Source organism: Arachis ipaensis, chromosome B06 (assembly GCF_000816755.2).
Source record: "Arachis ipaensis cultivar K30076 chromosome B06, Araip1.1, whole genome shotgun sequence".
NCBI classification, from domain to species: domain Eukaryota; kingdom Viridiplantae; phylum Streptophyta; class Magnoliopsida; order Fabales; family Fabaceae; genus Arachis; species Arachis ipaensis.
Genome location: NC_029790.2, coordinates 119485048 through 119510667, shown reverse-complemented (window position 1 = coordinate 119510667; position 25620 = coordinate 119485048). Strand labels below are relative to the sequence as shown.

Here is a 25620-nt window from a genome sequence, read left to right as displayed (position 1 = left end):
AAGAGGAGTAGGTTTCGCTCCCAGATTATTAGATATCCAACTACCATCGATTTGCTAAAAATCGACAAAACAAATTGTTTTGAAACGAGTTTGTTTGTGTATCATCATTATTAAGTAATTTCGGTTCATTCGAAATTTAATTTTTGGTTCATTCTAGATGTAATTTTGGTTCATTTCTGAGTGAATTAATGTGTATTTGGTCTCGTTGTTTTGCATAATTTAAAATTCTTTCTCCCCATCTTCTACTGCTTCTTCATCTTCTTATTTCATTTTGTGATAATTCTTCTTGTTTCACTCTCTTGAGAGGAATAAAACTAAGAAAAAAAATCAAACAAAGAAGAAACTCATAATGCTGTAAAATCACTAAAGAGAGGAGGAGGAAAAGAAATGATAGTAACAAAAGAATGACGATGAGGAGAAAACACGCGAAGAAGAAGGAATGCAAAAAAAATGTAGAGAAAAAAAATGCAAAAAAAAAACAACGATAATAATATAAAGCCCCACACGTATAATCACGCGCTTTTAATGAAAATAAATTTTATTGATGTTAAATCTATTTGATTGAATTTACATCTAAATAATGCTCGATACGTAAGGTATAAGGTATTTAGCTCTGATATTTTTTAAGATTTCTTTGCCTATGTATTAAAAATGTGTAGGCATATTTAAAATGGGAAATGATCTATTATTACATATTTCAATAAATATTATATATTATATGTATTTTAATTTAAAGAAAAAAAATCCATATATCTTAACCAACTAACCAAGTTGCTTGTCCAGTTGCCCTTCCTGTCAATCCTTGAAAGCACCGTACCAAATTGGGAAAAGATAGAATCCAAATTCCTCCATCCCCAACCTTTCTCCGTCAAAGATCCCCTTCCATTCCCCAATCCGATAACCCATAACCCATAACCCATAACCCATAACCCAATCATTCGCCTCTTCCGGGTCAATCCCGCAAATCCATAACAAACATAACATCCTTTTTATTCTGATTCACCCAACAAAAGAAGATAAAAGAAAAAGCGTCACTTGTTTTCGTCTTTGGTCGTTATTTTCATCATTATGGGAACTGAGACTTCATCAATGGACATTACGGAGCCGCTGGTTGTGGAGAAGAATTCACCGTCGGTATCGGAGCACGTTCCAGAGTGGAAAGAGCAGATCACGATCAGAGGGCTGGTGGTGAGTGCGGTTCTTGGTTGCCTGTTCTGCATCATCACACACAAGCTCAATCTCACCGTTGGTGTTATCCCTTCCCTCAACGTCTCTGCGGGATTGTTAGGGTTCTTCTTCGTCAAGTCATGGACCAGTTTCTTGAATCAATTAGGGATCTTCACTAAACCATTCACAAGGCAAGAGAACACTGTCATTCAGACCTGTGTTGTTGCTTGCTATGGCCTTGCTTTCAGCGGTAACTAACCCCTCTCTCTTGTCTTCCACTCTCTCGATACTTTCGGTCCAAGATTTCGACATAAAATTTCATGTCTACTATTCAAATTCCTCATCACTATACCAATTCTAGTGGCTTTATTGGTGATATTGTTTGAACATCTAGATCTAGAAGTTGTTAGAGACATTCAAGAAGATTCAAAATGAAAAAAAAAAAAAAGAAGAAAAGAGTAAAGTGGGTCCAATTCCATGTCAAAATTATGAACTAATAAAGTGGGTGTCAACACCGAATATGATAATTTTACCTATTTTTTAATCACGGTCTTAGACTATTACTACGAATTTGATTAATGGAGGAATTATGACGGCCTCTCTGAATATACTGTGGCTCAGTTCAAAACCACTATGAAGGGGACAACCACTTGACCAATTAGAGCTTTTCAGCCATTTACGTTGTTTCCCCTCTTGTTTGGAGTCAAAGGGTGCTTGGTTTGCTTTGGTTTTTAGGTTATGGATTTTTCTTTTTCCTTAGGTATATTCTTGTGGATGTGATTGTTGTTGATGTTGGATTTTCACTTTTTTTATTTATCTTCTCGTGTACGTTTCCGTCACAAGTCAATGTCCTTGAATCTTCAGAGGATCTTCAATGCTAGTTTTAATTTCAATTTCATTTTGGCTCCTACAAGATGACACATAAATGTTTATGGAACTACATATTATAAATAGTGATTTAAAATTAAAAGTGAAATTTGTACTTCCAATACTTAGTCTTAATTCAATTAGAATTTTATATTATTTTTAATTATTTCATCAACATAATTATACGAGTTGCAAAATTTTATTGATTCTCTATCAAGGTGATACAGTATCTCTATGGTGACACCGGCTTCATTTCATCAATCAATTCCAATGCAAATTTCAATTCTAAATCAATTCACTTTTTCAAAGTATCAAAGGGATAATCTAAAAACACTCCATTGGAGATGCTCTTACATTCCTTGGGAAAAGGTTGTTTTTTTTTTCTTTTTTCAGTTTAAGATTCTATTTTTTATGATAAGTTTTTTTTTTTGTTTTTTTTTGTTTTTTTTTGAGGGGAACAAAAAAAACCTCGTTGAGCTTATTTAAGACAAAAATACACTACTATGAATGCTGTAATTTTGGCTAGAACTAGCGTACTAAGGAGTAAGGGTTCATTATGGAATTGAATTTGAATCAAAAGAACTAAATCCCAATTATACTAGGAACTTTGTGAAAAGCTAGCTACCCCAAAACTCATAAAATGTTATGGCAAAATGACAATAAAGGATAAAATGAATATGACCTATACAGGTTCACTGTTATCTTTGCTCCCTGGAATCCAGATGATGAGCTGTGATTTTTATAAATGAATCAAATTAATTGACAGGATAAATAAATGAGTGCTATAAAATAAAAATTTCATGCAAAAGAGTAAAAATGAACTAGGTTCACTGGGAAGGGCAGTTCTCTGGTTATTGTTCTTCTTGGGTTATGCCTTTGTTCTATTTGGTTATAGTTGTCCTCTGTTAGTCTGTTTGAAACCTTTTGAGCTTAACATACAGGAGTCACTTCTATTTTTTTTCGCCATAAAATTCCATGTGCTAATGGTCATAATGTCAACAGGGGGATTTGGTTCATCCTTGATAGCTATGGATGAAAGAACATATGAGCTTATAGGCCGTGACTATCCTGGTAACAGAGCCGAAGACATTATAAACCCAGGCTTGGGTTGGATGATAGGTTTCATGTTTGTTGTCAGCTTTCTTGGACTTTTTAGTTTGGTACCACTTCGTAAGGTAATCTATATTATCACTATTATTACATTGGACTTTCCTGAATTACATTTATTTTGTTGTTGTTGTTTTTCTTTTCTTTTTCCTTTATCAAAAGGAAGCTTCTTTTAAAGAGGATGCTACAGGAAAATATTAGCATTGATTGAACTAATATATTGAAGACTTTTTCCCCATTTAGTTTGGTACCATGTTTTATGGGTTAACTTGTATCTTGTTAAATTTAAACTATTCTCACACTGGTTGTGCTTTCTTAATTTAGTATCACATAACATATATGTTTTTCTTGATGAACTGAAACTAATAAGTTGAATTGGAGAACTAATGATTATGTTTTTGAGCTTTTCACTTTTTAAATAGCTTTTTATTTGAAAAACATAAAACAATAACAAAAGAACGCAACCACACAAAATTGGCATCATGATTATCTTATCATAATATATACAATGTATGATGAAAATATAATAAAAGAATATAACCTGATATGGTACAAACTTTGGTTATGAATTTTATGCATACTTAAAGGTCAAACTTCCTGTTTCTTTGTCTATTTAATTTTTTGCTAATGCAACATGGGTCTGTGAACTGCAATTTCAGGTTATGGTCTTGGATTATAAGCTTACATACCCCAGTGGAACTGCAACAGCAATGTTAATTAACAGTTTCCATACAAAGACGGGGGCTGAACTTGCAGGGTATGCATTATAAGTTATGCTAATTTGACCATTCAGAAGCTTATCATATTTTATGCCTTGCAGGAGCTCCTTAAAACTATTTAAACTCTTTATCTGTCAGTTATTTTTGTCAATATTTTCTTCCTTTCTATGTTTATCGGTTTATTGTTTATGATAATCCTTACAGGAATCAAGTTCGGAAACTGGGAAAATATTTGGGCCTAAGTTTCTTCTGGAGTTGCTTTAAGTGGTTCTTCAGTGGTATTGGAGATTCGTGTGGATTTGACAACTTCCCTAGCTTTGGTTTGACATTATTTAAAAACACGTAAAGCTCTCGTGATTTTGTCTTCCTTTCTCACGTTTCTAAATGCACTTTATCTTCCCCTCTTGCATATAGGCAGTTAGATCTGCATTTTTATTATTATTATGATTCTATCATATTTTTTTGACACTATAAAATAGGCCACCAAAATAAATTTTCTCATGATGATTCTCTTGCTGTTTATGACGCACGGACTCTGACAGGTGACATGACATGNNNNTTTGTTTAATATTTTTAATGTTTTTTTTAATTATATAAAACATTTTAGATTTTTTTTGTATTAATAATTAATAATACATACTATTTCTAAACGAAATTTAAGAATATATGACAAGAATAATGTTGGATGCACTGACACTTTTATTGTATTTAGGCATGTCTAAGAGCGTCTGAAATTTTTTTTTCCTTTACTATTTTCTATTAAGACACAGTTAAACTCGTAAGACACGCATGTCGGATGAGTGTTGGATGAGTGTGTAACGACAGGTCAGTGAGGGGATCTGTTAGGATATAAAACAATTCATGTGTCTCTATCTAACGGTTTAAGGACTTTTGAATAAGATGCTCCATGACACTTAATAAACCTGCATTTTCTTTTAACTATTCTGAAACATCTGCTTTAACTTTCCTTTGTGGTGATTCCTAGTTCTTAATTGCCCCTCTTGATCACTTATCAAGATATTCATCATTATTACCAGGTCCAAGTTTTGTAGTAGGTAGTAGGTGAAATATTTATATACATAATTGGTAAATGATATGAATATACTCTGGAATGAATGTGGAAGGTTCTAAGAATAAAGTAACTGTTCAAATACTTATACAAGAATAACACGTTATCCCAATAGGTGGAGTCGGCGAATTGTTCAAATACTTATGTTGAATCCTTTTCATGCAGATTCTACTTTGATTTCAGTACAACCTACGTTGGATGTGGTCTTATCTGTCCTCACATAGTCAACTGTTCAGTTCTTCTTGGAGCTATTATATCATGGGGTATTCTTTGGCCTTTTGTCTCCCAGCATGCTGGGGACTGGTATCCAGCTGACCTCGGTAGCAATGATTTTAAAGGTCTATATGGATACAAGGTAAGGCAAAGCAAATATCCTTGCAGAATACTGTGTAAGAGTAGGTCTGGAATTTTGGATTGGTTTTGAATAAAAGTACTTTATGTTGAATAATATTTCTTTTAACAAATAATTCATTAAAAACTATTTATTCTCGATTTTTTTTTCTTAAAGAAAAGGTATTTTGTCAGCTTAAACAAATTATTTCATTAAATATTCTCATGCAGGATTTTCTAAATACTTCTAAATTTTGCATTAAATATTCTTTTAATCTTTTGTGCAGGTTTTCATATCTATTGCTCTTATTCTAGGGGACGGTATTTACAATCTTGTAAAAATTATACTGATAACTGTTAGGGAGATGTACAAGGCAAGCTCCAAAGAGACCAGCCTTCCAACTGTCACAGAGGTTCTTGGTGAGTACAACAAAGTATTTTCTAAAAAATTGTTTTAACAAGTAAAGAGGTTCTTGCACGCGTTCATTCCATTATGCCTATAAAATATTTGCATCACAGTCCCTTAGTTCTTGAACTACATGGCTGATTGACTGTTTGTCTCTGCATAAATAAAAATTAGGTTAGATTGTGGAAAATAAACAAATTGAATGCAGTTAATTTCAACTTAAAATCACGTCTGATTGTCAGCTTGCAGAGTTAGACATTTGAAGGTGCAAGGGAATACATTATGTCATTTGTCCTTTAGTATTAATAGTTAGAGTGAAACCCCAAATTGGTTCCTAATTTTTTTTTATTAGATGAGTTAGTCCCCAACAAAAGGGTTTGACAAACTGGTCTTTGATCTTTTAAAATTTTAGAAAAATTAGTGTGTAACAAAATAAATGGACAAACTAATCTGTTAGAGACTTGGGTATTATGGAGTGCTTAAAGTTCTACATCAGATAGTATGAGATGTTTGATGTTATATTTAAAAATAGTGGTTTTTTCTCCTTAACAGCTAGCTTTTAAGATGTGGTTTCCACCTTCCTTAGATACTTAACAATAGTATCAGAGCCTTGGTTGTCGGCGTCATGGAAAAGTCTACCTATAGGTTGGATTAGGTGAATACCGATAGCCAGTAGCAAGTGGGCTACTGCTGGGTAAGTGTTGATAGAGTAAAGCCGCCGTGGACGTTGGTTCTCTAAGGGCGGTGTATTGTTAGGGACTTGGAGATTATAGGGGTGCGTGAGTCCAGAGGGTAGTATAAGATGTTTGATGTTGTATTAAAGAGAGTGGTTCTTTCCCATTAATAGCTAGCTTTTAAAGTGTTGGTTTCTCACTTTCCTTAAGTACATAACATATCACTTATCGTTTTAAGATTTTAGACAATTTATTCTCTCAACTATACTATGTTTGAGTAAAACTAAGGACTAATTTGTCGCTTTTTACAATAATGGATTAATTTGTTTAATACTCTAAAAAGTAAGGACTAATTTGTTTTTTTTTTTTGTTTTGGTGACTAATTTGTCCGATATAAAAATTGTTAGGAGCTAATTTGGGATGTCATAGTTTTTATTTTCCTCTTTGGATGCATGAGATTAGGATCTTTTGTTATATAGATTGGTGTGGCGTCTGATTACTAGTATAACATATCGGCATGTGTTGCTTACTTGATATAATTCCGTGATTTGAGTTCAAATGGTTACTCTGTGGAGTAAACTGTTTTCATATGCATTTTGTCAGATGATGAGAGTTCCCGGTTGCAATTAGAAGAAAAGAAGAGAGAGGAAGTATTTTTGAAGGACAGGATTCCTACCTGGTTTGCGCTGTCTGGTTACGTGGGATTGGCTGCAATATCCATTGGAACAATACCAATTATCTTCCCTCCTCTAAAATGGTACTTGGTTCTATGCTCTTACATCCTTGCCCCAGCCCTTGCATTTTGCAACTCTTACGGCTGCGGGCTCACTGACTGGAGTCTGGCATCCACCTATGGGAAGATCGGTCTTTTCATTGTTGCGGCTGCAGTCGGCCAAAATGGCGGGGTAATAGCAGGAGTAGCATCGAGTGCCGTGATGATGTCTATTGTTGCCACTGCCGCCGATCTCATGCAAGATTTCAAGACAGGCTACCTCACCCTTTCGTCGGCAAAATCCATGTTTGTGAGTCAGTTGATAGGAACAGGCATGGGATGTATAATTGCTCCCCTCACATTCTGGATGTTCTGGACAGCCTTTGATATCGGGTCACCTGACGGCCCTTACAAAGCACCATATGCAGTTATCTTCAGGGAAATGGCCATACTAGGTGTCGAGGGATTCTCGGAGCTTCCAAAGCATTGCTTGGCCATGTGTGGCGGTTTCTTTGCTGCGGCAATAGTTATCAATCTTCTAAGGGATTTGGTTCCCAAGAAGTACTCGCAGTATATCCCCATCCCAATGGCCATGGCAGTTCCTTTCTACATTGGCGCTTACTTTGCGGTGGATATGTTCATCGGAACTGTGATATTGTTTGTGTGGGAGAAGTTGAATAGAAGGGATGCCGAGGACTATGCCGGAGCAGTTGCGTCTGGTTTGATATGCGGCGATGGGATATGGACTATTCCTTCTGCAGTTCTCTCTATTATGCGAGTCGACCCACCCATATGCATGTATTTCGGGCCTTCTGCGAGCAGCTAAATTAAGCAGCTTTCTATAAGAGAATGAATGTTTTTCCGCAGCACACCGTTCGAGGAAACACGCCGAGAATCCTGTCTGACGTGGTCCAGCATTTGATTTGGATGCGGTTAAACACAAGCTAATAGGCTCTTGGATCTTTGAAATGTTGTTTATCGTCCTTGGGTATTTGTAAATATTGGAATGTACGATCACTCGGAGTGTCTATTTCATCTCCTCTGTCTAGTATCTCATCATTGCATGACTGTCTATGTATGTAGGAAATTGTGTGATTGTTATCTTGGGAAACAAGAAAAGGAAGAAAGGAATTCAAGATGTTAAATTAAAACTAGTTTCATTATTGGAAGACAAGAAAATCAGTTCAAAATTATTTTATTTTGTATTTTTTAATTATTTTTTATATTATTTTATATTCATTAATTATTAGTAGAATAATTAAGTAATACTAGTGTTTTTATCCATAATATTATTACAGGAATATAAATCTTTTAAAATTACGTCGATTCTGATATTATAGATTATGATACAAAAAATTTATAGCATTAGACTACATTTATAAAGAAGTTATAAGGGACAAAAGTCTCTATCGACTAGGATGATCAGGGTTTTTATTTTGTTAATTTTTTTCTGTAGAACAAAAAGGAAGAAAAAATAGAGAATGAGAGAAAAAAGAGAAAAAGATAAAAAAAATGATAGAAGGAGTTTATTAATTTTGGAAGTTAAGAAAAAATTTTATTTTAATAATCTTTTCTGTCAAAGAATCTTTTGATAATAATTTTTTTGCTTACAAATCTTATTTTGTAATAAACCCACCTCACTTACATTACAATCCTCTTCATTTTTCATTTGCTATGAACTTTGAGTTTCATAGGGCAGTTGCTATACATCGTTCTTTGTACCCTTCTTATCTCGTTGATCTTTCTACTTTGGAAAAGAAAAGATTTGACTATGTGAAAAACCTTGTTTTTCTGGACTGGAATTATCTATTTAAAATAAAAAAACCTGTTTACCCTGATTTTGTCTGTGAATTCTATGCTATCAGGAGTTCTCACAACGAAAACATTCACTCTTATGTTAAAAGGACTGAATTAAATTTGAACAGTAAAACTATCAGTAAAACCCTAAGGTATTTTGATATTGGTGTTAACGCATATACTTCGAAAAAATGGGATGAAAACTTAGGTCTTTGGTGCTAAGATGCCCTAACTTATGTCTATAAAAACATCTCTCTCATTGATGGTCTCACTCCAACCCATAAAGCTCTTGGTTCTGTTCGTGCACAACTCCATCGAATTATAAATCATATATTCCTTCCTCAAAGCAGTTCCTATTAGAGGGTTTCATTTTGTGACACACTGGTGTTGTATGCTATTATTATGAAAATTAAAATTTTCTTTGCTTATTTGATGATGAGGTGACGAACGATTTCTATCGGTAAAGAATTCACAAATAAATCTTCGTTGTTAGTATAGTTTCTAAACCAACAAAGAATCCTTTCATACATAAACTTGTTTGTCACTAAAGCAAACCCAATAAAAATAATAACCGAAGTATTCAAACCTCGGGTCGTCTCTCAAGGAATTGCAGGGAAGTGTTCTTGTTATTGGTTATGAGTTTTCTAAGAAATTTTAAGAGTTGGAGAACAGAAAAATAAATGACTGTAAATTAAAGCAATGAAAATTAACAAGAGAATTTATATAATTAAAATAAAAAGCCTTGGCTAGGAAAAGATTAGTTGGAAGTTCTATCCTTATTGGATTTCCCAAGATTAATAGTAATAGGTTGTTGTTTCTACTTACTTAACCCTTAACGAATAAAGGAAAGTTAAGTAGGGAGCCAACTTCTATTCACAAGTTCTAATCCTCTTCCTTGGGAAGGATTAGAGTCAGAGACTAGAGAGTCAACAAACAACTTCCAGTTACAATTTAACTCTTGAGTCTTCCAACTCAAGGGTCTTCTATTAAATATTAATCAACTCCAAAGCCAAGTTGGAAGCCTACTCCATTGACATGGATGACATTCTCGCATACATGTAAAGGGAGTAGAAAGAAGACATGATAATTAGACTCAATTGAAAATAATCAAGAAATAATGAAATTAAATAGAAAAGTATCTTTGCATTAATTAATTCCAAAATCGAAGGTATCCATATAACTCTAAACAAAGTAAATGGGGAATAAGAAAGAGTAAAGGAATAGGAAACAAACTAGAATGATAAAGATTTCAACGGAGGTAGTAACTCTTTTCAATATCCAACTCAACAGCATAAAACTAGGAATCCTAAAACCTAGAGAGAGGAGAGAGCCTCTCTCTCTAGAAAACTACATCTAAAACTTAAATTGTGAATAATGAGAAGTGTTCCCTCATTCCTCCACTCTACAGCCTCTAATCTGTGTTTTCTGGGTCGAAAACTAGGTCAAAAACAGCCCAGAAATCACCGGGCGAATTCTGATACGCTGAATTTTCGCAGATGCACGTGTGCACGTGATGCACACTTGCGCGTCCCTAAACACCAGAGTAACTATAGCAAATTATATATCATTTTGAAGTCCCGGATGTTAGCTTTCCAACGCAACTGAAACCACCTCATTTGAACTTTTGTAGCTCAAGTTATGGTCAGTTAAGTACAAAGAGGTCAGGCTTGACAGTTTAGCAATTCATTCAATTTCTTGTATTCCTTCCACTTTTGCATGCTTCCTTTCTATTCTCTAAGCCATTCCTACCCTATAAACCCTGAAAATACTTAACACACATATCACGGCATCGAATGGTAATAAGAGAGGATTAATAATTAGCAATTTTAAGGCCAAAGAAGCATGTTTTCAATCAGAGCACAAAATTAGGAAGGAAAATGTAAAACATGCAAATTATATGAATAAGTGTGAGTTTAGTGGATAAAAATCCACTCAATTAAGCATAAAATGTACCACGAATGAATTCCGGGGTCCCAAACCTTGCTTTTGCACCCGTCTTCTTGTTAATCATCATTTTTCCACTTGGGTGGTGAGCAATCGGAATTCTCACTGAGACATCCAAACAACCTCCTAGACCCATGCAATTGAAACTTATACCAACCATTGCACTTAGACCTTGAACATCCAACCATAACGATCCTAGGATTGTGATGCCAACCACTAACCATCTCCCTTTTACTCTTAAAATCACAAAGAGCTCTGAGTTGGCCATCCGTCCCAAGCAAACCAAATTCAAGTGGAATGAGAAAGCTAAGGGATATGAATTTTACCCACTTAAATGTTGTATTGGATGGTAATGGCTTTGGGGGAGAGGTCTCCAACAACCTTGGCAAGGTGATTACAAGCTCCATTCCCTTGTGCTCTTCCATGACAACGTCCACCTCTTTGCAAGCTTCTTCAATTTCAACCTCTTCTTCTTGGTAGCTTTCTTCCAATTCAATCTCTTCTTCATTGCTTACCAAGGGTATGGGAGGTTGTGCCTTTTCTGCTTTAATCTCCATGTCAAGTCCAATGAGAGAGGATTCAATTGTAGATAAGAATTCATCAATGATTGAATCCATCTCTTGATCATCCCCTTCAAAGTCTTCAACCATGATATGCCTTGGAGGTTGTACACCCTCCTCAACATCAATTTCAAACGTCTCGGAAGGAGGCTCTATGACTTGACTTTCCCATGGAGGTTCCGCATCTCCTAAGTCTTCAACCACTTCCTCTTCTTCTATAATTTTGGCTTTCTCCACTTGCTCTAATACAAAATCAAACTCCTCATTGATGTCTTCCCTCACCAATTCTTCAGCTACTTCTTCATCTTCAAGGGTCTCTACTTTCACATTTTGGGCCTCCTCGTGCTTCTGTTGAAGTATGGGTGCATGAACCCGATCCATTAAGTCCCTAAGCCGATCCCTTCTCTCTTGTTCCGTGTCAATAGCATAATTGGGATCATGTTGCTCTTGGATTGATGCATCTACACGGGATATAAAAGCTTGGATAGTAGAGGTTAGACCAGTGAAAGCAGAGATAATTATGGTTTGAAGCTCTATTTGCCTTTGGCGAATAACATTAAGGGTGTTGTCATCCAGTGGAGGTTGGGGTGGATAGGAGGGTTCATTATTTTGAAAAAAAGGTTCATAATAGGAAGGTGGTTCTTCTTGGTAAGGGTATGGAGGTGGTGAATATTGAGGTGGTGGTTCTGGGTATGGCTCATATGGTTTGTATGGTGATTGGTATGGTGGATATGGGTTAGGATCGTATGGAGGTGAATGGTAGAAAGGGGCCTGTGAGTATGGTGGTTCATAAGCATATGGTGGGGCTTGTTGGTAACTACAAGGGAATCCACCATATCCATCGTCTTGGTACGCACCCTGGAATGGCTCTTGACCATAATGATTTGGTGGAGGTAGGTTGTCACGAAAAGGTCCACCATAACCATTGTCTTGGGATGCATCGTAGAATGGTTGTTGCCCATGGCACATTGGAAGAGGTTGTTGCCGAAAGGGTTGATCAAATCCTTGTGGCTCCTCCCATCTTTGATTGTTCCGACCTCGATGCATGTTCTCATTATAGCGTCCATTCCCTGCAACATAATTTGAACTAAACTCATAGCCGAAGGGGTGAGAATTCATAGTAGCAAATAAAAATAAAAACTAATAAAAATAAGCAACTAAGTCCTAAAACTAACAAAGACTAACAAACAAGCAAAAAGCAAATATTTACAATAACCAATAATAAGGCACACGTTTGACGAACGAATTTCTGTCTGTAAAGAATTTACAAATAAATCTTCGTTGCTAGTATAGTTTCTAAACCAACAAAGAATCCTTTCATACAAAAACTTATTTGTCACTAAAGCAAACCCAATAAAAATAATAACCGAAGTATTCAAACCTCGGGTTGTCTCTCAAGGAATTGCAGGGAAGTGTTCTTGTTATTGGTTATGAGTTTTCTGAGAAATTATAAGAGTTGGAGAACAGAAAAATAAATGATTGTGAATTAAAGCAATGAAAATTAACAAGAGAATTTATATAATTAAAATAAAAAGTTTTGGCTGGGAAAAGATTAGTTGGAAGTTCTATCCTTGTTGGATTTCCCAAGATTAATAGTAATAGGTTGTTGTTTCTACTTAGTTAACCCTTACCGAATAAAGAAAAGTCAAGTAGAGAGCCAACTTCTATTCACAAGTCCTAATCCTCTCCCTTGGGAAGGATTAGAGTCAGAGACTAGAGAGTCAGCCAACAACTTCCAATTACAATTTAACTCTTGAGTCTTCCAACTCAAGGGTCTCCTATTAAATACTAATCAACTTCAAAGCCAAGTTGGAAGCCTACTCCATTGACATAGATGACATTCTCGCATACATGTAAAGGGAGTAGAAAGAAGACATGATAATTGGACTCAGTTGAAAATAATCAAGAAATAATGAAATTAAATAGAAAAGTATCTTTGCATTAATTAATTCCAAAATCGAAGGTATCCATATAACTCTAAACAAAGTAAATGGGGAATAAGAAATAGTAAAGGAATAGGAAACAAACTAGAATGATAAAGACTTCAACGAAGGTAGTAACTCTTTTCAATATCCAACTCAACAGCATAAAACTAAGAATCCTAAAACCTAGAGAGAGGAGAGAGCCTCTCTCTCTAGAAAACTACATCTAAAACCTAAATTGTGAATAATGAGAAGTGTTCCCTCATTCCTCCACTCTGCAGCCTCTAATCTGTGTTTTCTGGGTTGAGAATTGGGTCAAAAATAGCCCAGAAATTGCTGGGGGCAAATTCTGATACGCTGAATTTTCGTAGATGCATGCGTGCGCATGATGCACACGTGCGCGTCCCTAAACGCCAGGGCAACTATGGCAAATTATATATTATTTCGAAGCCCGAATGTTAGCTTTCCAACGCCACTAGAACTGTCTCATTTGGACCTCTGTAGCTCAAGTTATGGTCAGTTAAGTACGAAGAGGTCAGACTTGACAGCTTAGCAATTCCTTTAATTTCTTGTATTCCTTCCACTTTTGCATGCTTCTTTTCCATTCTCTAAGTCATTCCTGCCCTATAAACCCTGAAAATACTTAACACACATATCACGACATCGAATGGTAATAAGAGATGATTAATAATTAGCAATTTTAAGGCCAAAGAAGCATGTTTTCAATCAGAGCACAAAATTAGGAAGAAAAATGTAAAACATGCAAATTATATGAATAAGTGTGAGTTTAGTGGATAAAAATCCACTCAATTAAGCATAAAATGTACCACGAAATAGTGGTACATCATGAGGCATATGTATGACTGCATAAAAAGTGATTAGAATTTATCACTTTTTTATTATATATGTTTAACTTGTTTCTTTGAATTTGTTGGTGTTAACCTGTCCAATGATTCACTTAAAAATAGAAACTCTTACCTAAAAAGGGGTAATGCAGTGAAACAACAAAAGAAAGGACTAATCAGATCTGAAAGAGTGGTTATTGATGTAGAAAAAGAAGAGCTTGATGACATTCCTCCTCAATCCACCACTGAAACATCAGTCTCCACTGGACACAAATCTCTTCTATATGGTGTTATAAAGGATGTTACACTGAAATTCATTAACTTGTCCAATCATCTCATCTCTTTGAGCCAACAAGAGAGAAAGCAAGTTGTTCACAATGAAAAATGTATTGTGCAAATCAAGAGATAGAGTTGCAGTGCTCTTGAAGTATGTGGACATCATTCATGAAGATGACACAATGGCTACTGATCAAAAAGAGGCACTGGATACTGAGAATGAAGGCTCTGATTCCTAGAGATGTCTCATGTTAAAAATGATAAAATTCTGTTGAACTTAGTTTTATGAGACAATTTGGTTTTAGCTACTGTTTTTCTTATTTTTTGGGTAACTATAATTCTTAACTAAATGTATGCAACTTATTTGCTTATGTTGTCTTTGGCATCTAATATGTCTTTTGCAGGTTTGAACTGGTTACCCTTTTTCTCTCTTGATGACAAAAGGAAAAGTAGTGTAGTCATGAATAGGATGGATTGATAGACAGATGATATATTTTGCTGATTAATTTGTTCATGTTTAATGATATTCTCTTATATGTATTGCTAAAATTTTGCATATCAGTATAACATATGTGTTGTTTGTGGAGAAGCTTATATTAAAGGAGATTATCTCTTGTGAAAGAAAGGGAGAGTAGATCAACATTTGAAATGGTATCATCAAAGAAAAGTCTCTAATCTAAATCTAGTATTTCATTCCCTTTATTTCTATTTTGAATGAAGTTTGTCTTTAAAGGTAGATTGTTGAGTTTAGTAAACAATAAAATAAATAAAAATGTCAAACATTATATTTGGATGGGTTGAAAGTTCAATTTGTGTTTGATCCATATAGCAGGCCCAAAATTATTTGTGCAGCCTAAACAATAGAACCAAGTCTCTGAATCTGAGCCACTTAGACCAAACTCAAAGTCTAGCCCATTGCCTTCGTGAAAGGAAAAGAATCTTGTTGCTGGTGGAGCTTTGAGGCGGGTAAATCACAAAAAAGAAAAGAAGGGTTCACTTTTTCAATCTAACATAAAAAAAGAAAGGATTGGAGAAAATCAAAATCTTGGAGGCTATGTCAAATCAAAATGGAGCCAAAATCAATTTGTTCAAGTCAAGCATAATCAGAAGTAAAAAGTAAAAAGTTTTCATTAACAAGCAAGTTAATTACTTATTGAATCCACCTTCTTTCTGCCTATACATTTCAGGTAACAAAAGAAAAATGGAGTTTACTTTCTTCTGCTGTGAATTAATGGCTAATATTGATGCTTGGGGCCAAAGCACAATATTAATGGTTTTGATTTATCAAACCCGTTGAGGATCTGTTACCAATGAAGCCACTGCTGCCCATCTATCTTCTGCGCTGCTTAACTTTATTTCTCAAGCCCTGATTTTCTGGTCTGAATTTATAGAAAGAAGGACAAGTTTTAAGCTGGCTCAAGATTCATTGTGTTGACTCAGTTCAGCAAACCTTAGCCTTGACAACTGTACTCCATACAAAAAAAAAAATTAACTTCATTTTTGGGCAAAGAGAGATAACTAGAATCTATGTTTCATTGAGTACTTCTCTATGGTTATTGCTCAATATTTTGGACAGTGATTCTACATCAAAGAAACATTTTGCCAAGATAGAGAGCTACATATGAGAGAGCTGAATTCGGTTCATCCTATATCTTCAGAGCTGATTAACATCATCTCTTTCATGATTTATCATTGAATATTTTATTTGTATGTTATATCTTTTTTTTTTGTTTCACTTCAATGAAAAAGGCATATATGTGAGGCATTAAGAAAAAGTCATAGAGAAAAAAAACAAAAAGAGGTAACGGAGAGAAAAGTTAAGATTTATGTCATATCTCTTTTGATTGTATTTCTATTTTGTGTCTTGTATCTAAGTTGTATCCCTTGATAAGTTGGGTGAGCACTTAGTGTGTTGTGAGTCTAAGGAGTGAATCTAGCCAAATTAAGTTTAGGTAGAAGCTTGGTTTGTCCCTGATAGGATTAGATTGAGTCCTTGAGAATTGGTGTATGTAATACTTAAAAAGATAGTGAAAATTCTACCACTATTATGGCGGAGACTGAATGTAAGTTACATTGCACAAGACAGCTAAACCAGGATACATGGCTATGTTATTTTCTTCTTTCCTACTCTAATTCTGTTTTCTCTCATTATGAGACAAAATAAAATTGTCTCTTGAATAATCAATCTCGCAGTTTGAACAGAAATAAAGTTTCATTTTCTAATTTAAGGATTAATTAATCAAGTTAAAAAAATATTATAGATTTGACCCCTTTTTCTATGCTATCAAGAACCTTCAGATTTCATGAAAAAATATCAATTCAAAAATCAAATTCTAAATTTTTGAAGAGTAAACTACCAAACCACTACCCAAAAATTTACATAGCTCACAAAACGAATTTCGAAAGATGCTAATAACAAATAAGCTCTCGAAAGATTTAAAAACATGACAAAAAAAACTAGATATTAAATATAATCTATCAAAACGATTTTAGAGTTCAAATTTTAATGCAAATATTTTTAATCATTATTAGAAAAATAAAATATTTTCATTCTTAAAATTTGATAATTTTTTGTCAAGTGAATTTAAAAAAGAAAATATTGTGAATGAGTACTTTTTTTAAAAAATAAAAAGAAAAATTTAGAGATAAAATTTTGTTCCAAATTTTTTTGTGCATCTTCTAAATATTTATTCAAGTGTTGTCACCAAAAAAATAGAGCTAATAGATAAACCGTTTCTTAGATATGAAATTTTTTTGTTACTTACAAAAAATAATATTTATGAGTTATTTTTATCGTATTTTTAAATCATTCAAAAACTGTTTTGTCGATAACATCTTTTAAAAATCTTTTTGCCAGGAATTGAATCTTTCGTCAAGTACTGAATTAGTAATTAACCTGATTTTTGAATTGAGAGTGCTACAACAAGGCGTTTTATCCACCCCTATCAACACTATTTTCCTCCTCTAGGGTCAGGTTAAACATAGTTTTAGGAATTGTTTCACAATATTCTCAAAGGAAGACCAACCCTTCCATAGTAAAAGGGCGAAGGCAACAACTGTATTGACGGTAAGGGGTGTGAAGTAGTGGCCCTGGCTATGCTAATATATTTGGGCAAAAGATTTAGATATGCATATTTTCTTTTTATCCCCAAATTTGGGCCATTTTTGTGAATATGTGTATTTCGTACTTGTAGTTGTTTTTCAGTGTCCAACATAGCAATTTGCAAAAAGCGTGTCTTTTAATGCTATAAAGAAAAAGTGAATAAACCAAGTTGGGTTGGTCTAGACAACCTATAACATTACTATATTATAAGGATATTTAAATATTAATAGTATTATATAGCTGATTAAAATTATGGGATTAATTATTATATGGTGTAATAATTTTTGCAAGTTATAAAAATTTAATAAATATTGTCTTCGATCATTTTTTTGTTGAAACCAATTCTATCACAATATATAAAAGGATTTAGTATGTGTTTGGATTTCAGTTTACAAATGTCAATTTGCATAAAATTGATTTTATAAAATTTATTTTGATGAAAAGTAACTTTGGGTTAACATGATTTATGTTTGACAATATTTACTTCAAAATTGATTATAGATTAATAAATATTGTTTGGATTATACTAATCAAAATTAACGCTAGATGAAAAATTACTATTAGAGATATCAATTTTAATTATTTTTTTATATACATACAAAAACAGAACCTCACAAGTACAAAATAAAAAATATTTATTATATAAATACATAAATACATTAAAAAATTATGAAAGAGTGGTCTCTAAATTTTATAATGTTAAACAAAAAAATATTTTAGTATTTTTTTAGTATTATCCGTACTCTTTAATTTAGACTTATTTTGGACTATAAATTTTCATTATTTATGATTCTACTGTTACCTATAATAAATTTTTTTTATTTATTTTTCGTTTTTTATAGGATCATAGTTTATGTTATACAAATTTTTTATAAAAAACGTAGTATATAATAATTACAATAACAAAATTTACAAAGTCAAAATAAAAAATAAAAAAATTGATATAAAACAAAGATAGAGTACATCAAAGAATAGAAAAAATAATCATACGGAGATTAAAATAGTAAAAAATTCATAAAACCAATAACATATATCATATAAACAAAAAGAATACAATAAAAACTAAATAAAATTCATATGAACAAAATAATAAAAAAAACTGACAATAGAAAAAGTAAAGTTTACTCGTTCATTATATTTATAGGAGTACAGATCATGCACACAAGTGTAACAAGACCCCTTTTTTTATACTTTATTTTTAAAGTAGTATTCATTTTTCATTGTAATAATTATGAATTAATACATGGTGATAACTAATTGCTATTGTAGAGAATGTTGAACGAGAAGAAGAGAGAACAAGTTAATATAAGAGTGGGGATGAGCCAATGATAAATATGTAGATAAATAATGGTAAAAAAAAAGAATGATAAACTTAAAAATAAAAAATTTTAATAGAATAATAAAACTAGAGATATTTTAAAATATTGAATATAAAGTTATTAGACATAAAAGTTTTTTAGCCATTAACATTATACGAACGACATTAGTTACACACTGTGCACTTTAAGTACATAGACAAACTTTAAATAATAACAATGCCAAAACCATAAAAAATACTAATAAGACTATATGTGGTCCTATTTTAGGAGACTATTATTCGCCATAATTTTCCGTATGACAGTAAGCGAAGGAAACACATTTTTTTATATTTTGCAAACCATTTTAAATCTCATATCAACTGAAATTCGCTAAAACTAAGTTGCTTGCTAAAACTATATCGTCATAATTCTGATGGATGCAAAATTTTACCTTTTTGTTTTCTCATCTTTTCTTACGTCACTATTAATTAGTTCGCTTTATTTTGATACTAAACTAGATATTGATAAAACCTGGATTTCAAAATCACGGAGTAGTGTGGAATATAGGCAAGGACTGAATCATTTTTTAGACTTTGCGTTTGCGAATGCATCCTCTGATGGCATGATAAAGTGTCCATGTCCTAAATGCAGGTTTCAACTTATGCAAACAAGAGAGGATGCATACGACCATTTGTTGTTACGACCATTTTCCCCTGGATATACTATTTGGGTGCGTCATGGTGAGAATCCGGTTGAAGAGAGTCCTAGATTGGGACGAGTAGATGACAATATGATATCCCAAGTGAATCAAATGCACCAAATGGTCAATGAGGCCTTCAATTTCACCATACAACATGAGAGTGAGGATATCACACAATCGAACATGCAGAAGATGATGAAGACGTGTTACCGAGCTTGTATGAAGGTCCAAGTCACGCGGCGCGGGATTTTAACGATCTACTGTCAGATGGAGAACAGGAGTTATATCCCGGATGCTCAAAGTACTCCAAATTATCGTTTTTAGTGAAGCTTTATCATATCAAGTGTATGTGCGGTGTGAGTGACAAGGCAATGACAATGATTCTTGACTTACTGCGGGACGCATTCGAACAAGCAAAACTTCCGAATACAGTGTATGAAGCCAGGAAGACAATAAGAAAGCTGGGTATTGAATACGCCAAGATAGATGCTTGTCCAAATGATTGTATGCTGTACTGAGGTGATGATGCGAACCTGACTAGGTGCAAGAAATGTGGGTGTTCAAGATGGAAGCAGAAGACTAAAAAGGGCTCTATTCTTAGGCTCAACGTACCAGTGAAGAGAAATGGAAAACCTATAGCAGCCAAAACCCTTCGTTACTTTCCCCTCATACCACGACTGCAGCGGTTATTCATGTGCAGCAAGACATCGAGTGATATGTTATGGCATTCACAGGCGTCTAATAACGATGGTTTCCTTAGGCATCCAAGGGACGCTGAAGCATGGAAAAAGTTTGACGCAAAGTATACTAATTTTTCGGCGGATCCGCGCAATGTTCGCCTAGCCTTGGCGAGAGATGGATTTAATCCCTTTGGGAATATGAGCACAAAGTACTCCATCTGGCCTGTGATTCTTATTCCGTATAATCTACCACCATGGCTTTGCATGAAGCAGACATCTTTCATCCTATCCACGCTTATTCCTGGGCCAAAAATGCAAGGTAACGACATAGATATTTATTTGCAGCCTTTGATAGATGAGTTGAAGCAATTATGGGATGGCGTTGAAACCTATGATGCCAAAGAGGGAAACACTTTCAAGATGTGTGCGGCACTGATGTGGACTATCAGCGACTTTCCAGGATTGGGAAACCTATCTGGCTGGAATACGCACAGTGGGTTAACCTGTCCTACGTGTAACTTGGATGCTAAGCCACATCGGCTGAAAGACAGTCAAAAATGGTATTTCATGGGCCATCGACGCTTTTTAAATCAGGGACACAAATACATACTAGACCAGAATAGATTTGAGGGGCAGGTCGAAGGTAGAGATCCGCCAAAGAAGTTATCCAGAACAGATGTATTGAGTCAACAGTCAAATGTGCACGTTTCATTTGGGAAGAGTTCAAGTGTGACATCCAAAAAAAGATGCAATGGCCAGGATGTGGATGAAGATGACTTGCATTGTAAGAAGAAGAGTGTTTTCTTTGACCTCCCGTACTGGGAGGATCAGATGTTACGTCATAACCTCGATGTGATGCATATAGAAAAAAACGTGTGTGACAATGTAGTCTTCACTATCTTAAACGATAGCGGCAAATCTAAAGACAATGTTAAAGCTCGCAGAGATTTACAATGCATGGGTATAAGGCCTGAATTATGGCCGGGAGAAGGTGGTAAATATCCTTCTGCAATATTTGCGATGTTGAATTCACAGAGAGATGTATTCCTGAAGACTTTGCAGAATGTGTTTTTTCCAGATGGTTACTCTAGCAATGTTGCTCGTTGTGTTGATTTGCGCAACGCAAGTTATCTGGGTTGAAAAGTCATGACTGTCATATTCTGATGGAACAATTACTCCCAATTTTAGTGAAGAATGCACTTCCGAGTCCGGTGTCCAATGTGATTGCAAATTTGTCGTCATTTTTCTGAGAACTTTGTGGGAAAGCCATAAACCCTATGCAGCTTGCTGAGCTTCAGAATCATGTTGTGCAAACCTTGTGTCAGATGGAAATGATTTTTCCTCCATCCTTCTTCACCGTCATGGTTCACCTCACCGTGCATCTCGTTGATGAAGTTACTCTTGGTGGACCAGTACATTATAGGTGGATGTATCCAATAGAAAGGTTAGCTATTTGATAAATCCTTTTAGTACATTTAGTTCAATTAATTATGTATATACTAAGCGTTTCATTGTATTTATATAAAAGGTATTTAGGACATCTGAAGCAATATGTTCGTAATAGGGCACAACCGGAAGGCTCAATTGCAGAAGGCTATTTATCTGAGCAAATCCTGACTTTCTGTTCTAGGTATTTGGATAATATTGAGACTAGAATCAACCGACCAGGGCAAGTTGATGATTAGCCCATTGACGTTCGTCATAATTCAGGGGAAAGTATGTTCCCAGCTATTGGAAAGGCATTAGGGGCTGTATCGCATTTTGAACTTAGTCCAATGGAAAAACATCAAGCTCATCGTCATGTGCTAGTCAACTGCGATGCCGTGGTTCCGTTCCTTGAGTGAGTATACGCATGTATTTCTAAAACACCAATATAACTCTTTTCTCCCAGTGACTAGTTAGACTAATTTTCTTCTCTCCAATAAAGTACATTTAGGGAAAACACAAAGCGAAGCTTGCGTCATCAGACAAGGTCGCAAGCTAAGATAGATAGTGTCGTCCATGCAGAATTTCCTCACTGGTTTAAGCATAAGGTTGACAAAATATTAACCTGACCAATGTTTTTTTAGCCTGGAGTTAGTACTAAATGAAAACCGATTTTAATATAAAGCATGAATGTTATGTGGTTCCAGGTTCTTATGGAAAGTACGCTTCAATCGAAAGACCTGCAGTTGCTTGCGTGCGGTCCCATAATTCAGGCCAGATGTTTTGGGGCGTACAATGTTAACGAGTACAAGTTTAGAACTATCTGAAAGGAAAACGAGATGAAAACACAAAACAGTGGAGTATATGTATCATCTAATACAAGAAGTTATGCAAGCATGCGTGATAATAGAGTGGTTGTTGGTGGTGTTTCGTATTACGGAAAAATTGTAGACATAATTGAATTAAATTATAGCTGTTCCTTCACAGTGGTATTGTTCAAATGTATTTGGGCTGATACCACTACCAGTAGAGGCATCAAACAAGACCATTTAGGGCTTACCAGCGTTAATTTCTCTCGTCCAATATACACTGGTAATCGTGAAGAAGATGAACCGTACATATTGGCATCAGAGGCTCAGCTTGTATACTATGTGGATGATGAAGTAGCTAAAGAATGGAGTGTTGTGGTTCATGTGAAACCAAGGGATTTGTATGACATGGGAGAAGAGAATGAAGAAGCTGAAGTTGGTTTTTCTCCACAGCCAGGGTTGAACATGTCAGCGGAAGGTGACATTGGAGATTTACTGTTGATAAGGGAGGAAGATATAGAAGACCTCATAGAAAATGCCTCTGAGAATTTCGATGATGTCGCGTAATGCATTGTATGATGCATTTTAATGTAATTTAAAAATGATATTTCTGTCATAAATTAAGTTAAATAATCTCAGCGTTGTACGTTGTTTTCTTTGGTTACTTTATACTTGTGTAGTTTTTTTTTGCAGTTAAATATTTATGTTATTGTGAATTTAGATGAATAAAAGTAGACTTTTTGGTTCTTTCAACGATTTTAATACGAAAAAGTTAGTTTACGTTAAATATATAAACCTTCTACAGTTGTTTTTCTTAGGGTTGCATTTTTCATAATATTGCTATGTACTAAGCAATATAATTTCAGTAGTGTTACGTTTTGAAAACAATAGTGAACATAACATGACGGTGGAACATGATCGATGAAAAATGAGGACTTTTCGTCATCCTCTGCAAGCACAACAATTGCTATAGAGCTTCTGTTTAAGAAAATTGCCCAAACTACTAACAAGGGTGATGGTAATTGTCGAATATATTGCGTTTAGTTTTAAAATTATCTTAGCATCTTGTAGTTTGGTTTTTTTTCTAAGTCAGTATTTAATGACTCCAGAGTTCTCAATTTCTTCTATGTATACTCATTCTATTATGTGCATGTTGATATTTTCAGTCTTACCTGAATATTCCGGAGAAATAGTTCCTGACAGTCTAGACGGAAAAGAGTCTGATTCAGAAGACATTTTAGATGATGTATCCTCTGTCGCAATCGATAGATCCATGCAGTTTGATCTGAATAAGGTTCCGGATGAAGAGGAAGAAACTTTAGAAGACCAACAAGATAAACAAGATGATATACATGTTAAGAAAAGGTGCTTTGATCTGAATAAAATGCCATGGTATGGAGATGAAATATCAGATCCTCTGAAACGTGAAGCCCATAGATTCATAACAGAGTATTTTTCGCCGGGTCAATACGATGTTGGAGAGAAATTTTGATCTTTTAATATAACAGTTACGCTAATTTCCTTAGTTTAATGATTTGGGTCGCAGTTGTACGTGTTTATTCTTGATTTAGGTTTAGTAAGGTATAACTTCAAAGAGGAGTAACTTTGATTCATGCTCTCTAGAACTTTGTTTTAACTTCATAAATATTAGAGTTTGATTGTATTTTCTTCTTTTACATCCATGATTGAATACAGTTTTTAAATGCTAATAACGTCATCAAGAAAATCTTATTGATAAATTTGTTCACATGAGTTAACATATATAGTTTACAAGTAACTTGTGAATAAAACCGCCGCTAAATGTCAGCCTGATTGCGGCCCCAACCTTTAACCGCCGTTATATGTGCCACAATTTGTCTTTCCGCAGCGCATTACATAACCGCCGCAAAAAAACCGTCGCTATCTTAAGGAATTGTTGTAGTGAATTACCAAACTATACAAAAGATAGCATAGCATGGGAGACGTGCGATGAGAGTGGTGACATTCTTGTTTCATATTCATGTGGAGACCATTGTCTTTGGTTTATGAAATTAAAGTTATCTTTCTTTTCCAAGTAAAAATGTATAAGTAAGAATACTAAAAAATTATAAAATAAAAAAAAGTAAAACAAAAACTTTATTTGCAACTTTTGATTTAAATGATGTTTTTTGATAGAGAATAGATGATTCGTATGAAAAATTAGTTAAATGATACCATTAGCACGCAGAAGAGGTAAGTTAATTATCAATTATTACGACTTATTCCGTTAGAATGTCATCACAAATTTTGTTAAGAGTCTAGAAAATTAGTTATTCCGCTACTTCAATTCAGTTAATTAGTTTGTGCACAAACTAGACTTGTAATACAAGTTAAGTAAGATTCACTATTCTAAACAAGAATTCATTTTCTAAAACTCCAAACTCAGAACAATTGGTTTTATTACCACCTATTCTCTTTCTCTTAACTATTTTGTGACAATAAATTAATAATATGTGGCGTGTGCAACCATAAAAGTTAGTAGGTTACTACGCGGTGTGTTATTGATAAAAGTCATAAAACCAAAAAACCGATTCAGATAAAAAGACGGACCAAGAGTCAACAATAATTACTAACTTGGGAAAATCCGTGTTCCTTTAAATAGAAGAATATATTTTTGATGGTGCATAACATTGAGTTCAACTTGGTCAACAAAAATTGATCAAATTGAAGAATATTTGAAGAAGAAAAGTATATATGGGAGACGTTCTTCCCCTTGCATGTTATCCAGTTTCTGTGACTGAAGCTAATAGAATATGGCAAACGGGTAATATCATAGACTCTGAGCTTCCTACTCTGGCCTTTCAAGTTGCCTACACTGTCTTCGTAGCCTGCCTTTTCTTCCTTCTATTCAAACCCTTCCATCAATCTCGCCTTATTACATACGTCTTTGTAAGTATCTATCTATATCTCCATGCATCTTTCTTCTTCATTTCTATTTTCTTTTTCCCAACGTAATAAGTTAATTCCAGATAAAACAAAAATTGACAATTTAGTTTTCACATCCTAAAATCAAGGTTCTCAAAGCCAAACCGATTATCAAACCAATAGAATTAAATGTTCAAATGTTTAAAGATTCAACCGAAGTTTAACTTGAATTGAATCAAATATATAATAAAATAATATATTTATGTATAAAATATATAATTTAAAAAATTATTTTTTTTGTATAATTATTTTAAACTTGTTAATTAC

General features: G+C 34.2%; 3 protein-coding genes across 3 annotated transcripts in view; all 3 read left to right on the top strand.

The window, feature by feature from the left end:
• On the top strand, positions 770–8249 carry LOC107605001 (probable metal-nicotianamine transporter YSL6). Its single transcript, XM_016306733.2, has 7 exons — positions 770–1417; positions 3037–3209; positions 3801–3898; positions 4065–4202; positions 5095–5284; positions 5547–5679; positions 6943–8249. The coding sequence occupies exons 1-7, from the start codon at positions 1069–1071 to the stop codon at positions 7875–7877; spliced, it is 2016 nt and encodes a 671-aa protein (XP_016162219.1). The 5' UTR covers positions 770–1068; the 3' UTR covers positions 7878–8249.
• LOC107647394 lies at positions 19458–21861 on the top strand. The gene is made up of 5 exons (XM_016351472.1): positions 19458–19713; positions 19821–19929; positions 20038–21298; positions 21502–21620; positions 21705–21861. Exons 1-5 carry the CDS (start codon positions 19458–19460, stop codon positions 21859–21861), a joined length of 1902 nt encoding a protein of 633 aa, XP_016206958.1.
• LOC107647393 (cation/H(+) antiporter 15-like) overlaps positions 25074–25620 on the top strand; it is a 3764-nt gene continuing 3217 nt past the window's right edge. The window contains exon 1 of the mRNA XM_016351470.2: positions 25074–25317. Coding sequence (XP_016206956.1) covers positions 25123–25317 — 195 coding nt within the window. The 5' untranslated portion in view covers positions 25074–25122. The remainder of the gene's footprint in view (positions 25318–25620) is intronic.